The sequence below is a fragment of the Pithys albifrons genome, chromosome 2, assembly GCF_047495875.1.
Source record: "Pithys albifrons albifrons isolate INPA30051 chromosome 2, PitAlb_v1, whole genome shotgun sequence".
NCBI classification, from domain to species: Eukaryota; Metazoa; Chordata; class Aves; order Passeriformes; family Thamnophilidae; genus Pithys; species Pithys albifrons.
In genome coordinates, this window is record NC_092459.1 from 67,306,273 (window position 1) to 67,323,821 (window position 17,549).

At 37.5% G+C, this 17,549-nt stretch overlaps 1 protein-coding gene across 1 annotated transcript in view; it reads left to right on the top strand.

The window, feature by feature from the left end:
• The window catches only part of SHPRH (SNF2 histone linker PHD RING helicase), a 55,054-nt gene extending 38,183 nt beyond the window's left edge, over positions 1-16,871 (top strand). The window contains exons 25-30 of the mRNA XM_071549373.1: positions 1-189; positions 3,690-3,782; positions 4,327-4,413; positions 4,892-5,070; positions 7,113-7,193; positions 8,113-16,871. Of these exons, the coding sequence (XP_071405474.1) occupies positions 1-189; positions 3,690-3,782; positions 4,327-4,413; positions 4,892-5,070; positions 7,113-7,193; positions 8,113-8,209 (726 nt within the window). The 3' untranslated portion in view covers positions 8,210-16,871. The remainder of the gene's footprint in view (positions 190-3,689; positions 3,783-4,326; positions 4,414-4,891; positions 5,071-7,112; positions 7,194-8,112) is intronic.
• Positions 16,872-17,549: the final 678 nt, after the last annotated feature.

Here is a 17,549-nt window from a genome sequence, read left to right on the forward strand (position 1 = left end):
TGGGCAGTGCTGACATGTGGCCATTGTTTCTGTAATGAGTGTATAGCCATCATCATCCAACAGTACAGCGTTGGCACCCGCCGGAGTTCAATTAAATGTGCCATTTGCAGGCAGACAACTTCTCATAAAGAAATATCATATGTCTTCACTGCAGAAGCTGCAAATCAGGAGGATGATATTCCTGTAAAGGTGCGTTGTTTGTAGGAGCTTTGTGGCCCAAACTTCCATCAGTGCGTATTTGTTGTGTCTTGTTGCATCTTGCAGTTAGGCAGACAAGTGTGCTATATAGTTTTATAAATAGATTCTTCTAATGACAAAAATTGTAGACACCAATGTGTAGGAACTGAGTTCTGATTGCACTGTTTTATCTACTTTTCTTGTAATGGGGGGTTTTCATTGGGTTGAAGGCGGTGGTGGAGGAAGTGGCAGCATCTCCATGAGTCTTTAGCAATACTGACATAGTGCATAGGTACATTTTTGCTTTGCAGAAATATGTTATAGAATTGTGTTAAACAAAAAAAACCCCTGTGATTATTGCAGTTGTAGAAAAAATAGGGGATTCTGGACTAAAATGCAAAGGTGAAAGACATATTGCTAATATTTTCATTTAGTTGATACTGCTGTCTTTAATTAAAAAATTATTATACTATAGCTGGACATACCAGTCATAATTTTAATCTGGTTAGTATAGTTAAAAGTAATAACTAGCTATGCTGACAGACTTCCATGGTAATCAGTGCAAGTCTCCTCAAAGCTTGCAGGTTTTCTAGGGTTACTGACCTGTATTCAAGAAAATTGTTACCACATTCACACTAGTAATTTCAGGCTCTCTGGACAAGTGGAATTCCATTTTATGAGTAGGTGCTTCATAAATAAAATTACTAGATTTGAAGTAGTTGACAGTGTGTGGCACCAGGGGGAGTAAATAGGCTGTATTTTTAAAGTTCTAGTTCTTAGAACCTCACTTCATGCAGGGCTTTTTACATGTTATTTCCTTTTGAGTTTCACTCTTTTTCTAACAAAATTCCTTATATGCTTCATAAATTACATTAAAAAATAAAATAACTGGAATAACAGAATTTCACAAATAGAACACAGAAGAAACATGTCATCTGCTGTCCTGTATAAAGGATTGTAATGTTTTCTTGAAGTACTTCTGCATCAAAACCTTTGAACAAAAGCAAAAATAAAGCCAAAATACGAATTCTGTGTGAATTCATGTGATAAGGATCTTTTTTAGTTCATGAAAAAAAAATTTATGCTGTAGCTTCACTGTATGTACTATCAAAACAAGCAGCTTTCTTAAAAACAAGAATTTCTAACTCATATTCCTTAAGAACAGCTAACAAATAATAATTTACTATGGTTTCTATAGAATACTGAGGTTAAGATCAGTATCTTTCACTACATATATGAAAATTATGTGATTTATACAGTGTTTATATATGAATCTGAACTTCTTAATCTCTCTAGTCTCTTTCAGTATTCCCATCTCTCTTTCTTTGTATCTTACTCTTTATTGTACCAATACTAACCATCTTAAGTTAATGCCTTAGATGCAAAAGGACTCTTGTTAACTGGGAGTATTTTATACAGAGAGAGGTTACTGGCACCCCTGCATGTTTTGGTTGTGTAAAAGCTTCCTGTGTCTGGTTAGTATTACAGTGGATATTGCCAGCCTGTCATCTGAGGCGATTAGAGGATAGTTTTGGTTCTAATCTGTGTTGTTCCATAATTCATTAGAACTGGCTCATTTCTTTATAAATATTCGTCTGGATATTCAACAAAATGACAGACTCACAGTATGGGGGCAATGACTGGGATAATTTTTTTTAAGACAGACTGAAAATTAAGGACTCATAGCAAGGGTACTTTTGTCAGTTTCATCTCTCCATGAAAATTGAGAACAAAACTGAATTTTTTGTGTGTTCTGAACCAAAGCTTTAGTCAGTTGTTAGTTCAGTAAGTCTTACGTAGTTTGTCTAATCTAATGTAAGTGAAGGGATGAAGAACTTTGCACACTTAGTTATCCTCTTCAAAAAAGAGAGCAAAGACTGTGACCACTTTGGTCATTGTGCTGTTCTTTTCTTTGCCATAGTTCCTCTTACTGATCTTGTACAAAGTCACCTTTGTGACACCTGGGTCACAGGAATCTCAAGGGTGGTAAAATCAACAGTGGCTAAAGCTACTATCTGTGACAGGGGGGGAAAAACAGGACCTATGATAAAGCCTAAAAAACAGTCTCTGAGGGAAGGATAGTCAGAGCAGATTACCCAGAACTGTCATCACTGAATCAGAGATGAATAGTACAGGAAAAGCACATGAATGACCCTAGAATTATATAGGAAGTACTAAAAGTGAGTCTTGGATCTCCTAATGTAGACATTTATCATTGGCAGGCAGCTGCCATAGGGCTGCAAATGTGTCATCTTTTCGGATTGTAACACCTTTTGACGTATTTTATTTGTCCATCTGACTTTGGAAACAGTGTTAATGTCTACCAGCTGCAACAGAAATGACATGGAAGAAAGCTGGTTTACAGAAATTTCTGTTATTTCTCTATCTGGAATTAATCTGGAAGACCCTGGAAAATAAAATGGTACTGCTTATTGCAGCCTTTGGTAAAACAGCCTGTAGAAAGTCTCTTACATGTATTTCTAGAGCATTGGTTTTTCTGTCTAATGTGTGAATGATCAAGCAAGCCAGCCTTGGTTCCCAGCTTGTGCCTAGACTGCTGACATCCTTCCCAGCCAATTCTGCAAGCAGCATGACTTCAGTGAATTTGATCTATGCTTGCGGCAAGCCAGCACAGTTAATTCAATGTTCAAAAGACAGGTGCAGACAGAAATAAAACAGTATTTGTCCAGCTGAATCTAGCACAGCTTGAAATTACTATGCATGTAGGAACTAGTAAGAAATTAAAGGCTTCTTAAGAAAATACAGTAGGTAAAATTGGTGTAATACAAATGTGCATACTGAAGGAGATGGAAAAACAATTTTTCTCAGTATCCTTTTTTTGTCCTAAAGGGAAAGGGAAGAGTACATAAATCAAAGTGGAGAAGAATTAAAATATAGTACTGGATTCATTAAGCACTGAAATACTTCTGAATGCAGAATATGAAGATTTTTCCATTGCAGCACATAATTCTTCAAAATTCAATTATATTTACACTTTTCTTATTATTTTAAATATAATTAACAAACTTCATAGTACTGAACATAACTTTGGTCTTGCCAGAATGACCTAAAAAAAGCCTCTGAAATTATGTTCAAGTAGGTTTTTTTCATAGTCAATTTTCAAGAGGTGTGAAGGTAAGGAAATTAATGTGTATTTGGAAGATTCTTTAAAGACTGTGCCACTAAGTTTAGCCACAGGAGGGCACGTTTGGTGCAACTGTACTGCTTGGGCTATCTGTTCTGCTTCATGCACAACTAGATAGGTGTATCTCTGTGGCTCTTTATTCTTCCATGTGCTGCACATGCCATAATACACTGCTGATCCTATGGCAGTGCATTATAAGAGAGAGATAAAAGTGGTTTAGTGCTACTTAAACTGCCCTTCCTCCAGGCTGATAATTTTTAAATTTGTGTAAGATTTGTAAGAGACCTAATATAACATCCTTTAATAAAGCACTGTGCAAGTTGTTTACTGTGCTACTTTACTAATGTTCTTGTTTGACTTTTCAAAGGGAAGTCACTCCACCAAAGTGGAAGCTGTGGTCCGAACACTGAAGAGAATTCAATTGAAAGATCCAGGGGCTAAAGCCTTAGTTTTCTCAACGGTATTAATCATCTTTTTCTGTCTTGTCTTTGTGTGTGTGTTTGACTTAAAAGCATTCATAATATTTTCAGGAATTAGTTTAGCTACCAAAATGTTGAATCACTCTGTACAGCCACTTGATTGTTTTGAGAATTTGTAGGGCAAGTCATGTAACTGGGACATGAACAATGGTCATAGTCAGCAGATGTAAAAGCTTGTTTCTTTAAAGGGCCAACACTTAGTTTTGCATGGGAGCATTAGAAATTCTAGATGTTTTTAAATGTAATGTGCATATTTTTTGATACATTGTAAAACTGTTTTTGTGATGGCTGCCAGTTTCTTTTATTCACGCTGATCTTTCTAATTACATCTTACTTAGTTTTATGAAAGAGTAGGTTCCTAGCACACAATTGTTTTGGGGTTTTTTTATTGCAAATGCTAGTATTTTGAAAAGCTTTTTCATCTATTCTTTCTTAGGGAAGTTAGTATTTTTTAGTTGTCATTGCTGTTTGTAATGTTGAGTTACTTTTATTGTGTTGTGTGTTTTTGTTTTGTTTTTTTTACAGTGGCAAGATGTATTGGATATAATTTCAAAAGCTTTGTATGACAACAACATGATTTTTTCTCAGATCAATGGAATTAGTAAATTTCAGGTACATAAAGGATATTTTTCTTAAATTATTTTCAGTGGGAAAATCATAGTTCATAGAAGTTAATTTGATCCTTTTACTTCCTTACTTCATTTGAGAAACTAAAAGAGCAGCAAATTTGTTTGGCAGAAGCTTTGATCTCAAACTCATTACTTCTAAAAATCATAATCACAAAAAGCCCCAATTTAATGCTTTTGGAGATAAACTGTATATTCACTTTTGAGAAAAAAGCATTGGCTTAGCTGTTAAGGATGAGACACACTGATCAGTGTTGCAAGAAGTTCATGCCTTCCTGATATCTGTTGAATATCTGTTCTGGGATGACAGGTCTTGGATCAAGACCTGCAAGATTGTCTCTCTGGAGCCTGCATTAGCTGCTATAATTTGAATTATTCAATTATTATAATTGAAAATATAGTCACATCCTCCACACTCCTCATTGAGGAACTTTTGTCCCACTGCTGTGATGTTTGCCTTTTAGGAAAACCTTTCTGCATTTAAATATGATCCCAACATCAATATTTTGCTGCTGCCTCTTCACACTGGTTCCAATGGACTAAACATCATCGAAGCAACTCATGTTCTGCTTGTGGAGCCCATTCTGAATCCGGCACATGAGCTGCAGGCCATTGGCAGAGTACATCGTATTGGCCAAACAAAGTAAGATTTTAAATTGGGTTGAGTGGTTTAGATACGGTCCAGAATAGATCTGCATATGGTCATCAGAATAAAGTTCATTGAGCTTCTCAGTTTTGGAGATGAGGGTATTCATAGGAATACTGGTTTTAAAGATGATCATATAAGGGACAGAAAGATTAAAATAAAAAAAAAACATTTGCTGAAAATTCATAATGTGTATTTTAGGGAGTTGTTTTATGCTACAAAAGATGCAGAAGTAAATTGCATTTGGGTGCTTAGGAAGAGTGCAGGCTCTTGAGTCTAAAATTCTGGAAAACCTTGTGCAGCTGCTGCCCTATTTTATGTGTGCCGTTGATGCCTTAATTTTTAACTTTGACGTTCTGATTGCAAACATGCAGAAATGTCTGAGCTTTGCAGGTCCTAGCAATTAATCATTGTGTCATATAAGTGTAAGTTCAGACATGGCCTTTCTGAGTTTCCCTGAGAGGCTCCTTCTAAGTGCTCATTCTCAGCTCCAAATTAGGAGCCAAATAAATTGTTAGGGGATTTTTGTTTGCTTGTTTTGGGCAGGTGTTTATTTGTGTTTTTTTTCAAAACAGAAAGTTAGAGTACACTCTCTTTAGAACAGTTCTGCCTTCACCCCTATCTAGATCTTTTTGAAGACGTGAATGAGTTTATCTATCTCCTGTTAGTTTCAGTGTTACTGATTTTACACAGGTAGTAATAAACAATTAACAAAGGTTTTGGAAAATTAGTCCTGAACATACAAGATGTATGTTTTTTCTTACATCTCAATGTATTTTGAAAAAACAAAATTAACACCTAGTACATGAAGAAGAAAAATAGCTGGAGTCAATTCTGTGATAGTAATATTCTAGAATAATAATCATGGGGGTTGTGTTCCAGAAATGAAGGCAAAGAGAGGACATGAAGGAGCTTGTTCATGAAAGAATGTTTATGACCAGGTGGATATTTGTGTGTTGGTAAAGGTTTTTAATTAATTGTGAGAATGTAGGAAAGATTGATCACAATGGCCTGGATTGTAATTTTACTTGATGCTGGCATGAAAGGTCTGGCAAAAAACCTTGCAATAAAGCCAGCAAGAATGTGCTGTACTTTTTAATAACTAAGACTTCAGCAAGGCTTATTTGAAAAAGAGCTGTGTTCCATGTGCAGTGAGCATAAGGGAATACTCCTGTTTAGTGTCACTCATGCAACTATTTCCACTTCAGCTGAGTTCTTACTTACTTCTCTTTTTTGGGGCTAGACCTTTGCCTATGAATCCCAAAGTATTCTCGCTGCATTTTCTTTGAAATGTTACCTGCCAGAGTTTTAGCTTAAGATCTGAAAACCATCTAAGCATTTTCAAGGATTCTTATCTTGAAAAATGTTTAAATTGGGGAACCTGGGGTGATTTTTCATTTTTATCTTTGGAACTGACTCTTTTCAATTTCACTTGCTTGTGCCTGGCAATGGTTTTTTATTACTGCTTTCTTTTGAAATTTTATTTTATAAATGGAGTTCTCATTTTGTGTTGTTTATAAACATTTTTGGTTTTATGTTTTAACAGTGTTTACAGACTACAATTACTGACTTTTTAAAAACTATAATATTTTGCTATCTTTAAAAATAATATTATTGAAACTCTGGGAATTACTTTGACTGTCTCTTGGAACAACTTGTGACAATGCAATATGAACACTGTATATAACCAGCAGGCCAAACTCATTTCTTTAGATGCTTGAGGAATGTTTGTTTATAGTAAGGACACAGAAAGCAGAACTTTGTGCAACATCTGCAGTAGGCCTTTACCTAAGACAGCTTATATTAGTTTAGTATGTGATCTGCCTAGAGAATGTGTGCTCAGGGAGTCACCAAGCACCCTGCAATGTTAGTGGAAGTTGTTAATCACTTTGTAATATTTATTTCTTAACATATAGAGGCATTTTTTCAACACACTTACAGGAATTAGTATGAGACAAAATATGGTCGTGAACTTTGTTAGTAACAGTATAACTTCTGTTCACTTATGGTCTTGTTTTCTTTTTTTAAAAAACATTCAGATCTACCATTGTTCATAGATTCCTGATAAAAGCAACAATAGAAGAGAGAATGCAGACTATGCTGAAAACTGTAGATAGAAGGTATGTGTTGATTTCTTTTTAAAACATCATTCTTGCACTGAAATTGTAAAGGTGGCTCTCAACCATACATTTATTATAGTTAGGCATGCATATATTTGTATATAAATATCAACTGTTCTCCTTCAAATTGCTTTGATTGGCAAAAAAGTTTTAAGACTTGAAAAATTTTAACCTGGTTCCAGTAACTTGAAGCTTAAGGTGTTTTAATTTTGCAAACTATTTTGGTTATGTTTTGTGTATTTCATAAAAGCTCAATTAATTATGTGTTATGATATGATTTATCGTTTCAGTTTATCTATTTCTGTTAGTATAAAAACATTGCAATTGATGGAGTAATACCAAACCTGCCACTGGAGCAATGGCATATGTTACAAACTGTGTTATAGCACATGGATTCTTCCTTTCATTATTTTTAAGTTCTACCAACTTAGTCTGACTGTACTGTGTTGCACTGGTTGGTTTTGCAGTCAGTTTTAGCTTTGGAAGAATTATTTATTCAGTTTCCCTATCTGAGCACACCTGCTGAACTAGGACAGTGAAGTAGCACTACTGTTGCATATAAAATTTGTATAAATGTACAGTGGTTGAATGATCCCATGAGGGCTGACATTTTGAAAGTAATATTAAACATTATACTTGGAAGCTGGAGCCAATCCCTTAAATGTTAAAAAGGGCAAAACAGATTATCCCATGTTCTGCTGCCTTTGCAGTGTTTGGTGTTGCCCACTGTTAGGGACAGTATAGACTTTGTGTCTTAGAATGTGCAAGAGCCGTAGCTGATCCCTCTGTGTGGTTTTGCTGCTGAGCTTCAGAGCGGAGCAGTTACCGGCTCTGAACTGTGTGGTCTGTCTCCAGTGCGCACAGTTTGTTACTCACGTTGATACTTTCTCTGATGCCTGCATGCAATTTTTTCCCACAGCCACACAAGCTCTTCCATGAAACAGTCAGAAGCCTCAGTGTTGACAGTGGCAGATTTGGCTGACCTTTTTACAGAGGAAACTGAAGAACTTGAGTAAAAACATTGGTTTGACCTAATGAAATTGGAAAGTACCTGACCTAATAAGCACCAGGATATAATCTACTTGATCTGTCATTCCTTTAAACACCATCTAACATTTGTCACAGAATGATGGGAAATTGAAAAGTCTTAGTTGTTTCTGTTTTATTCTTCGGTGAAGTTCGTAGCAGCACACGCTTCTGATGGCACTGGAGAAAGGTTGCACTTTGCACGTTATACAAAAACATGGATTTTATTCCCAAAGAGCATTTGAGCTGGATGCTAAAACAGATCTTGGACCCTTGGTTGAGAGGATTTTTACCATTGGATTTCATTGGCTAGTAGCTCAATCTGAGAGCAAAACTATGTGGGTGGTTGGGTGGGAAGCAGAAAAATACAAATGTAATTTTTTAACTGTACAAAGAGTTGTTAGAAAGAATTACTGTAAATTAATATTCTTCTAGAAAGGGCTTGTTAGATTTAATGCAGAGTTACTAAATGTCTTATTATTAACACTTCAAATTACTAATCTTTACTAATAATTTGAATATTTGTATTAGGCTTTTAGATATTCATAAAGACTTGTGACAGTTAAATATTTCATTGTTAATGCTTACTCACTGCAAAAAGATGATAATTAAATTATGCTTTTTGTATGTGTGTTGGTCTGGTGATCAGTTAAAGACATGAACTTGCTGTACATGTTTTCATTTGAAGCCATGACTGGTGCTCTGTCAAAACAAAAAAAAGGGCAAAAAATTAATTGTTTGTACTGCTGATCACTTTGTAATCATTTGGTGCTTGTGTGCATTTTGTCACCCTGATCTTTTTGTCTGATTTTCCCCCTTAGAGATGCAGCAATCAAAAATTACAAAATAGATTAAATTAATGTAGGCAGTCTAATTTTTAGTTGCCTGGTGTAAGGTAAACAGTGGAGAGAAATGGAACTTTTGTGAAGCTTCATCCTTAGATATGCAAGATCACTCTACCCCACCTCTGTTGACAGTTTGGAAAACAGATCCAGGCTAACTTTTAGACTGTTAAAAGTAGGCAAGATAAATTTTCAGACTTTTGACATAGGTTATGAATGCATTCCTTTCTGAAGGTGTTACAGAAACAAGTTCAGTTGCACAGTTATTTTAAACACAAGCTTATGTTTAGAGAATGAGCAAATCATAGAATCATAGAATCGATTGGGTTGGAAAAGACCTCCGAGATCATCAAGTCCAACCCCTGGTCCAACTCCAGTCCGTTTACCAGATCATGGCACTCAGTGCCACGTCCAATCTGAGTTTAAAAGTCTCCAGGGATGGTGAATCCACCCCCTCTCTGGGCAGCCCATTCCAATGCCTGATTACTCTCTCTGTAAAGAATTTTTTTCTGATACCCAATTTAAATTTCCCCTGGCAGAGCTTGAGCCTGTGCCCCCTTGTCCTATTGCTGAGTGCCTGGGAGAAGAGACCAACCCTCACCTGGCTAGAACTTCCCTTCAGATAGTACAACAGGCTACTTCCCTCAAATTAAAATACATACTGTTTCAGTGAGCAATGTATTTTGCATATTTTAAAAATCTTACTTGAGGTGGAAATTAAAATTAGTCCTTTAAGAAAACTTATCATAGAATTTTTACTCTAACCATGTCACCTAAACAGATTCATCATATAGTTACTGAGCTTCTTGAGTTCTGTTTTCAGTCGTACAACATTGAATTGCACCAGTCAGGTGTTAAGTCTGTCTGCATGGCAGACAAGTTTTCTGCTGCTGACAACAAATGCCAATAGAATTTGCAAGAATAATACTGTATCAAGAAGTGGGTTTTTGGCATTTATATTCTGCTGGCCTTTTGGACTAATAGCATACTTTTTTCTAAAGACTATGTGAGTAACTTAACAGACAATGTATCTGTTTCCAGTGTTTGAAATATGTATTAGTCTTAGTTGGCTTGCCCAGCAAGACAACCACATCCTGGGCTGCATCAAAGCAGTGTGGCCAGCAGGTTGAGGGAGGTGATTCTGCCCCTCTGCTCTGCCCTTGTGAGACCCCACATGGAGTGCTGCGTCCAGTTCTGCGACCCCCAGCACAGCAAGGGCATGACCCTGTGGGAGCAAGTCCAGAGGAGATTGCTAAATTTATCACATGGCTGGAGCACCTCTCCTGTTGGGATTGTTCAGCCTGAAGAAGAGGAGGCTCTGGAGTGGCCTTCCATTACCTAAAGGGGGCCTGCAAGAGCTGCAGAGGGACTTTTGACAAGAACATGTAGTGATAGGACAAGAGGAGACGGTCATAAGCTGAAGGAGGATAGGTTGCTATTGGATATTAGGAAGAAATTCTTTACAGTAAGGGTGGTGAGGCACTGGAACAGGTTGCTGGGAGAGATTGTGGACTCCCTATCTTTGGAAATGTTCGAGGCCAGGTTAGATGGCACCTTGGTCTGGTGGAAGGTGACCCTGCCTATGGCAGAGGGGTTGAAACTAGATCATCTTTAAGACCCCTTCCAAGCCAAACCACTCTATGATTCTATATGTACATTTTGTTTTGGAAGTTATTGATTTTTTGCAAATTTATAATTTGCAGCGAGGGAAATAGAATAGATACTAGACGTTAGATGAAATTGATCAAACAGTGTACACAAAAGCTGTGCCATCTACATACTTGAATGTACTGGGAACTCAAATAACCCTGAGCAACCTGATCCACCTTCGAAGTTGGTTCTGCTATAAGTGGTGTGTTGCACTAGATGACCTCCATGGATCTCTTCCAGCCTAAATTATTTTACAGTGTACTGGAGATCGTGCTGTACAGACACTCCAGGAACTCTGAGGGCAGCAACATTCCTGTTTCCTCGTCGTCTTCAGATAATTCTGATATTGTATGACAGTGTGATTGCACAAGAAGCTGCTGTTCAGTCTGAGAAATTATATATCTGTGTTGAAAACTGTGGAAGCACATGGTGTTTACATTCATAGCTCCCATTTTAATTAACTAGATGTGGGAAGAATAGTTGTCAATGAATGCGAAGAAAGAGACAAACTGAAAAATGTCTGCTATGAGAGGCTTCCTAAGCTCTTCAAGTTTTTGGCTTATTTATATAACGATGATGGTTTCATTGTTTATTTACAAACATGTGGCTTTTGAATTCCCAGCCAAAAGTGTAACTTCTCATCAAGCACTACATGAGTCTTATGTCTTGACTTACCTGGTTTTTTACACTCATATCACAGCATGGAATGCCACACATCTGGTTTTAGATGCTCTCCTAACTGCCCTGGAGCACTAGGACTTGGAGCTCTGGAAGGATGACATTAAAATATGTACACAAGTCATGTTAAAGCACCTCTTGAAATTGGAAGGTTGAACTGTTGGAGTGTATAGCCAGTGTCACTAGTAAAATGGATTTTTTTTAAAGACAGCATCTTAGCTGAGAACAAAGTTTGCCTTGTTGTAATACTTCCAGCAGTTACAGAAATGGCATTTTCCACAGAAGACAGAAATCTATAAATACTGACTGCTGTGTTTAAGTAATATTTGTGTGGACATACCTGAGAGTCATGTACCAGGTTCTCATGTGGTCTCCTGCTAAAACATGTAAATGTGATCCGAGATGCCAGTATTGTTTATCCAGTGAAGTCAGTCCCTTTAAAAATGAGGCTTCAGCTTATTAGAAAGACCTCAGTGTTGACCTTTCATCTCTTTCAGTTCTATGGCAAATAATGTTGAAAGTTTTGACTGTAGTTGCTGAAGATTTTGGGGCACGTTTTCTCCCTGTATATTCAGTCCCTTGTAAAACAGAGCTGTCATTTTGGTGTCTGTAAAAGCTTGATGCAAACAGTAAACTTTCTTGAGCCACACAATATGATCTTGTTGGAAACAAAGGTGTTGAACTTACAGTGTTAAATTGAGTTCTGTGAATTTCACTGTGGATCTTTAAACGAATTTGTAAGTTAAGATCCTCCTTGTTCTCTAAATCAGGCTATGCCAGGAATAGGTTTTCATCTTAACCTGTTAGGTAACTTTTTAGCATATTAATGAAAGTCCAGGATACACTACAATTTTCATGCAGGTCAGATACTACCAAAGAATATTTACTTCAGTCTTCTCTTGCATATTGAAGTTGCATATTAAGGAATGGACTTCAGAGTTGATGATGCTATTAGTGAATAGGCCTTCCAAACCACACGTCTGCCAGTGTCTGGGAACGCATTGGAGCTGTCTGTGAGTGGAATCCTACAGAAATAAAAAATGCATAGTTGTTTCTGGTTAAAACTATAATGGGGCATACATCCTCCTTGAAGATTCTGTTTGGATTAGTAGCTGAAGATGAGTTAACAGGTCTCTACCCCTGTCTCTTCTCACACAAACCATGCTGTCCTCTTTCCATTCCTTTTTGCAAGGATGACTATGTTACCTTTTTCAGGAGTCTTGGAATTATTTGTTCAGTTAGAAATGTACTTCAGTTAAATTGGAGGGAAAAAATTCTGTACTGGTCAATCTTACAGTGACTAACATAAGAAAAAATTAACCTTGACATTTATTGCCCTCCCAAGGTAAGCAATTAGATGAGTTTCTAAAGGAAAACCTAGAAATCTTAAGGTTTTTTCTAGATGTAAATGAAGCCTGTCTCTGAAGCTTAATCTGAAGATTTAGTGTTTGAAATCTGTATTGTAAGCTTTTCTGTAGACTGAAAGATTACTTACAAAGCTACTGGCATATGCTTTTTCTTCCTTTTTTGGTTGCCTGAAACAAGTGAGGTCTTTACAAGATTATATGCTATAAATGTAGATTAAACGAATTTCAGAATGGAGAAAAAATAAGGTTCAGGACACCTCTACCTCTACCTCTGTCTGTCTGTGTGTTTCCCTTTTTCTGTGTCAGACATCTCATTCCACCCTCCACCCACCCCTAGCTTGCTCAGTTTGTTGCAAAGAATGTTTTTGTTAGTCAGTGGTAGTAGAGTAAGAGAGTCATAATCCAGAAAATGGCTACAGTAAAAATAGATTACTGTATCACAGGAAATGTGTCTGAGGTTAAAGGGAATTGCAGCCTGGAATAAATTATTTTCTGTACCTGTAAGAGTTTCATTTACCCCTTTTATTCCCCACCATAAAAGTAGATGTGGAATTTTAGTCTATTAACTTTTATATTTCTGATTTTATATTATGCATCTCACATATAAAAAGCACCCATCTAATTACTGAGTAATCTGTGAGGCTTACACGCTTTTACTGGCCAAGGCTGTAGTTTTGGGATTCATAAAGTGCACCTGAACCACTGTCACAGATCACGGGGCATTCACTGCCTTCTCTTCCTTCGAGGAGGATGAACAAATAGGTCACTACTGATTCACTGGAGTATTGTATTCAAGTCCCAAGTAGTCACTGTGTATTCTACAGTCATACCCTGTGTAAAGAGGACAGTTAGTTGAACACATAAATTTCAAGTGTAGTTAAGGAATTCTGTCATCTGGGGTGAAAGTACATGACATAAGGTTTCCAAGTACTAGAATAACTCTCCCTAGACAATTGAATTGTGAGATATCTATAAACCTCTGGCTTAGTTTACTTCTGTGTGCAAGATGTCAGCCTTCCAGGGCTTAACTTCCAAGTTCATTTGTTTTGTGTATTTATAGATCTCACACAAGCAAGTGCCCAGCCCCATTTATTCAATTGGACACATATCAAATTTTGTCAGTTTAGGAACAGCTGTCAGTGTTTCCATGATGTAACATCTCTTGGTTTGATAGCAGCCTTCACATCAGGCAGAAACTACCTTTTGAAATTCTACCAAATGTAAGGTCTGACTGCTTACAGTGTGTCTCAAACTGTACATTGTTGGTGTAGGCTGACCTAAATAGTTGTAGAGATTCTTATGGCACTTTTCCCTCTATCCTACCTTTGGGGGCTAGTGAGCTAGTAGAGTTCATGCTGTATTGCTGTGAATTGTCCGCTCTTTATGCTAACAGGTTATCATCATTTGTCAGACTTTCTCTTGACTATGTCATTTGGTTAAGGAAGAAAATCATCTAGACTGCCTGTCTTGTTACCCTGATGGTGTTTTGCCCTGGCGCTCTTGGAGTCCCCTGAGAGAGAGGACCACAAGTGTGGGAACAATGACTTTCCTTTTTGGATGCTGAAACTTTAAGCAGTATCAGCTGTATCGGCTGAATGTTCACACGTCCATGGGGCCTGATGGGATTCATCCCAGCTTTCTGAAGGAGCTGGTGTATGGTATGGAAGAACCCCTTCAATCACCTACCAAATGTCTGGGAAGGCCCCTGCTGACTGGAAGCTAGCTAATGTTGTTCCACTTTACAAGAAGGACATGAGGTAAGGGAACTACAGACTTGTTAGTCTAACCTTCCTTCCTGGAAAAGTTACACAGATTATACCAGGTACTATTGAAAGACACATACATATGTTATTTCTCTTTTAGTCTTCTGCGAAATCCTAGTAAAGCAATGTGGTAATTGTGGAAATGATTACAGTGTGCTAACTGCTGCTGCCATTGTTAGGTGTTGGAAGCAGCTGATTCTCTCCTACAATTTCTATAACAAAGGTAGAACGCCAGAACGTTTCACCACCAGCCCAGGAAAGAGGTGGCAGGACTATCTCCAAGTCCCAGTGATCAGTTCATATCTGCTGCTGTTGCAAATGCTGCTGTGGAGGTAGAATCTGCACTAGACAGAGCTGGAGGAGATGGGAGGAGTTTGGGGGAGGGAAACTGAGGAATAAATGTAAAATGTTCCTCCGAGTGCCCTTCTGCTGATTTTTCTGTGGGAGGAATGAGTCACTGATACGAGCAATGAATAAACAAAGGGTGAAAGATTGTAAGTGTAGCCTATTTATTAGAGCTTAATGTTCATCTAAATGCAGTGGCAAATTTTTGTGTTCCTGATTTGAGATATTAGTCACTTTCTTAACTGATTGTTGGGATAGAAGCATACAGAGCTTTGCAGTGGTTGAACAAATGGGAATATTAAAAAGTTTTGTCCCCTGTGATACATGTTTTGATGTGTACCTAAGTCACAGGACACCCTAGCCAAATGTATGCTGTGGATTTGTGAAGGATGACAGTTCAAACTTGTAAGATATACATTTATAGATCGACCTCCATGAACCAAACAGGCAAGTTTTGCTTAATAAAGTACTTAATGACATTTGCTATAACCGTGTCTCTGAAGGGGCAAGACAGTGGACAGTGGAGTTTGTAATTGCCACTTGAGAAATGTTGCACCTGGCAAACATCCATGCCTGCAGTAGGGGTGAAAGGCAGTAAGCCCAGCCCAGCTCTGTTGTACAGGAAAACAGAGCACTGAGGAGTCTTGCCTGCTGTGTCAAACGGGGGACATGCCACAGATACTTCTGGGGAATCTCTCCTTTTGTGTACCATGATCTTTGTGCATCTCATAAGCATAGATTTCCTGTAAAGTTTCCACAATTCTTAACATACACTTCCTTCATCAGCAAGCTACACTGTTCCATGGGGTTTTTCTGTTTTCCCCATGCAGCGTGGATTTCTTTTTTGTCACTCTTTCTAACAAAGGTCGGTGCCCAAGAATCACTTAGAGCTCTTGTTTAAAGCCTCTAAAATAGAATTGAAGGACAGGAAAAAAAGTGAGTGAAGTGAGGGAGGTTCTGCTTCTCTCTAGTAAAGGTCACACTGCTGCTGTGGCACAGGAGACAAATGTGAGAGCTGGGGAAGAGCAGAGAGGGGCATCCAGTCCTATCCTGGGGAGATTGATTCTACAGGAGATAGAAAAGGTTTTCTGACTAATGTTGGTCTCCGCTGATTCCACATTTCAGGAATCCTATTGTTGGGCACAGGACACCGTTTGGTCGTTTTCTGAGGCACTTGATTCTGTGGAGAGGTTTTAAAGACCAAAGCCACCACCCTGGACTGAAGTCTATAAATTACACACCTTTTTATAGAAAATGTTTTCTTTTATACAAATGCATATTAAATACTTTGTCAGGCATTGGCAAGAAATTTTATGTCCTTGTAACTGAATTCTAGATTGCAATGTGGAAACAGAATCATTTAATTGTTCTAGTAATAGAACAATGAAACTAAGCTTTTGCATTAACAGCAAGTTAATGATTTTTAAAAAGCAACCCACAGAAAAGAGCAGTTTTCAATGGTATTCCAAAACTGAAATTCCTGATAAGCTAAGGTTTTGATTACCTGCTGTTTCCTTGCATTATACAGATAGTGTAATTTCAATTAAATAATTTCTTTGAAAAGTAGGGAAACTAAGTTTTTTATTTGAAAATTATTAAGTATGAATAAATGTACAACTTATGTTCCCTTGGTCTCTGAATAACAACATTGCTGTCAATAGCCTTTCTTTTGTACTTGCAGTTTGCTGTCAGAATTACATCATAGTGTCTTGAGGTTTGAAGCTATTTCAAAGCATTTGTGAACACAAGTTTTTGTCTTAAATTATCCTGATACTGAAATATTACTGACTGATGTAACATTCATTAAGCAACTATTTCTTTTCATCTTTCTCATTTGTGGAAAAATAGCTGGCGCCTCTTCTGAGAGACAGTGCTTAATCATTTGTGTTTCTATTCCTCAGTATGTATCTGAACTGTCTGATAGATGTACCTGTTAAATGGTATCCATTAATAGGAATGCTCTGCATGTGTAAATAACTGTTATTCAAAACTACAATTACATTATGTGTAGAAGCCCAGGGGTCTGCAGTTATTCTTTCCAATGTGGTTGGTTGCACCCAGCTCCAAAACTGCTGATTTCTGGAAACAGCTCATACTTCCCTACAGCAGTTTTTCACTACAGTCTCCTGCTCCATGGAGACTGGGCCTATGACATCTCCTTGATAAAGTTATCTGTTGGATCAGTTGTATCATATTTTCCTTCCTAGAACTGTAAATCAGTCCTGGTCAATCCCAATATACACAAACTATTTTTAAGAGTGTGGTATAATTAGGAGACCTCTTTGGCCCACTGGTGTATTGCAGTTCATGTGTTACTGTTTATAATTCCTTTTAACATATTCAAACTTTAATAAAATATAAAAATAGTGCACTTAGTTATACCTAGATAGAACCTAAAAAGTAAAGAATATAGCTGATATATTTCATAAGACCAAACTTCATGGTAAAGCATGAGGAATATTGAAAAGAAGGTGTCTTAACTGAGCTTTGAGTCAGGAGTCCAGCAGGGCCTTGTTTTTCTGGACACTGTACAAATGTTTTGGTTATAATCCAAAGTACAAATCCGAACTGGGAGATTTTCTTTTGAGTTAAATGCTCTGTAGAGTGGTTATATGGGGAGAGAGAACCTGCAACCAAAATGCACAGAAGCTGCAAAGGATGCTGAGGGTAGTGAAGGGAACCTGC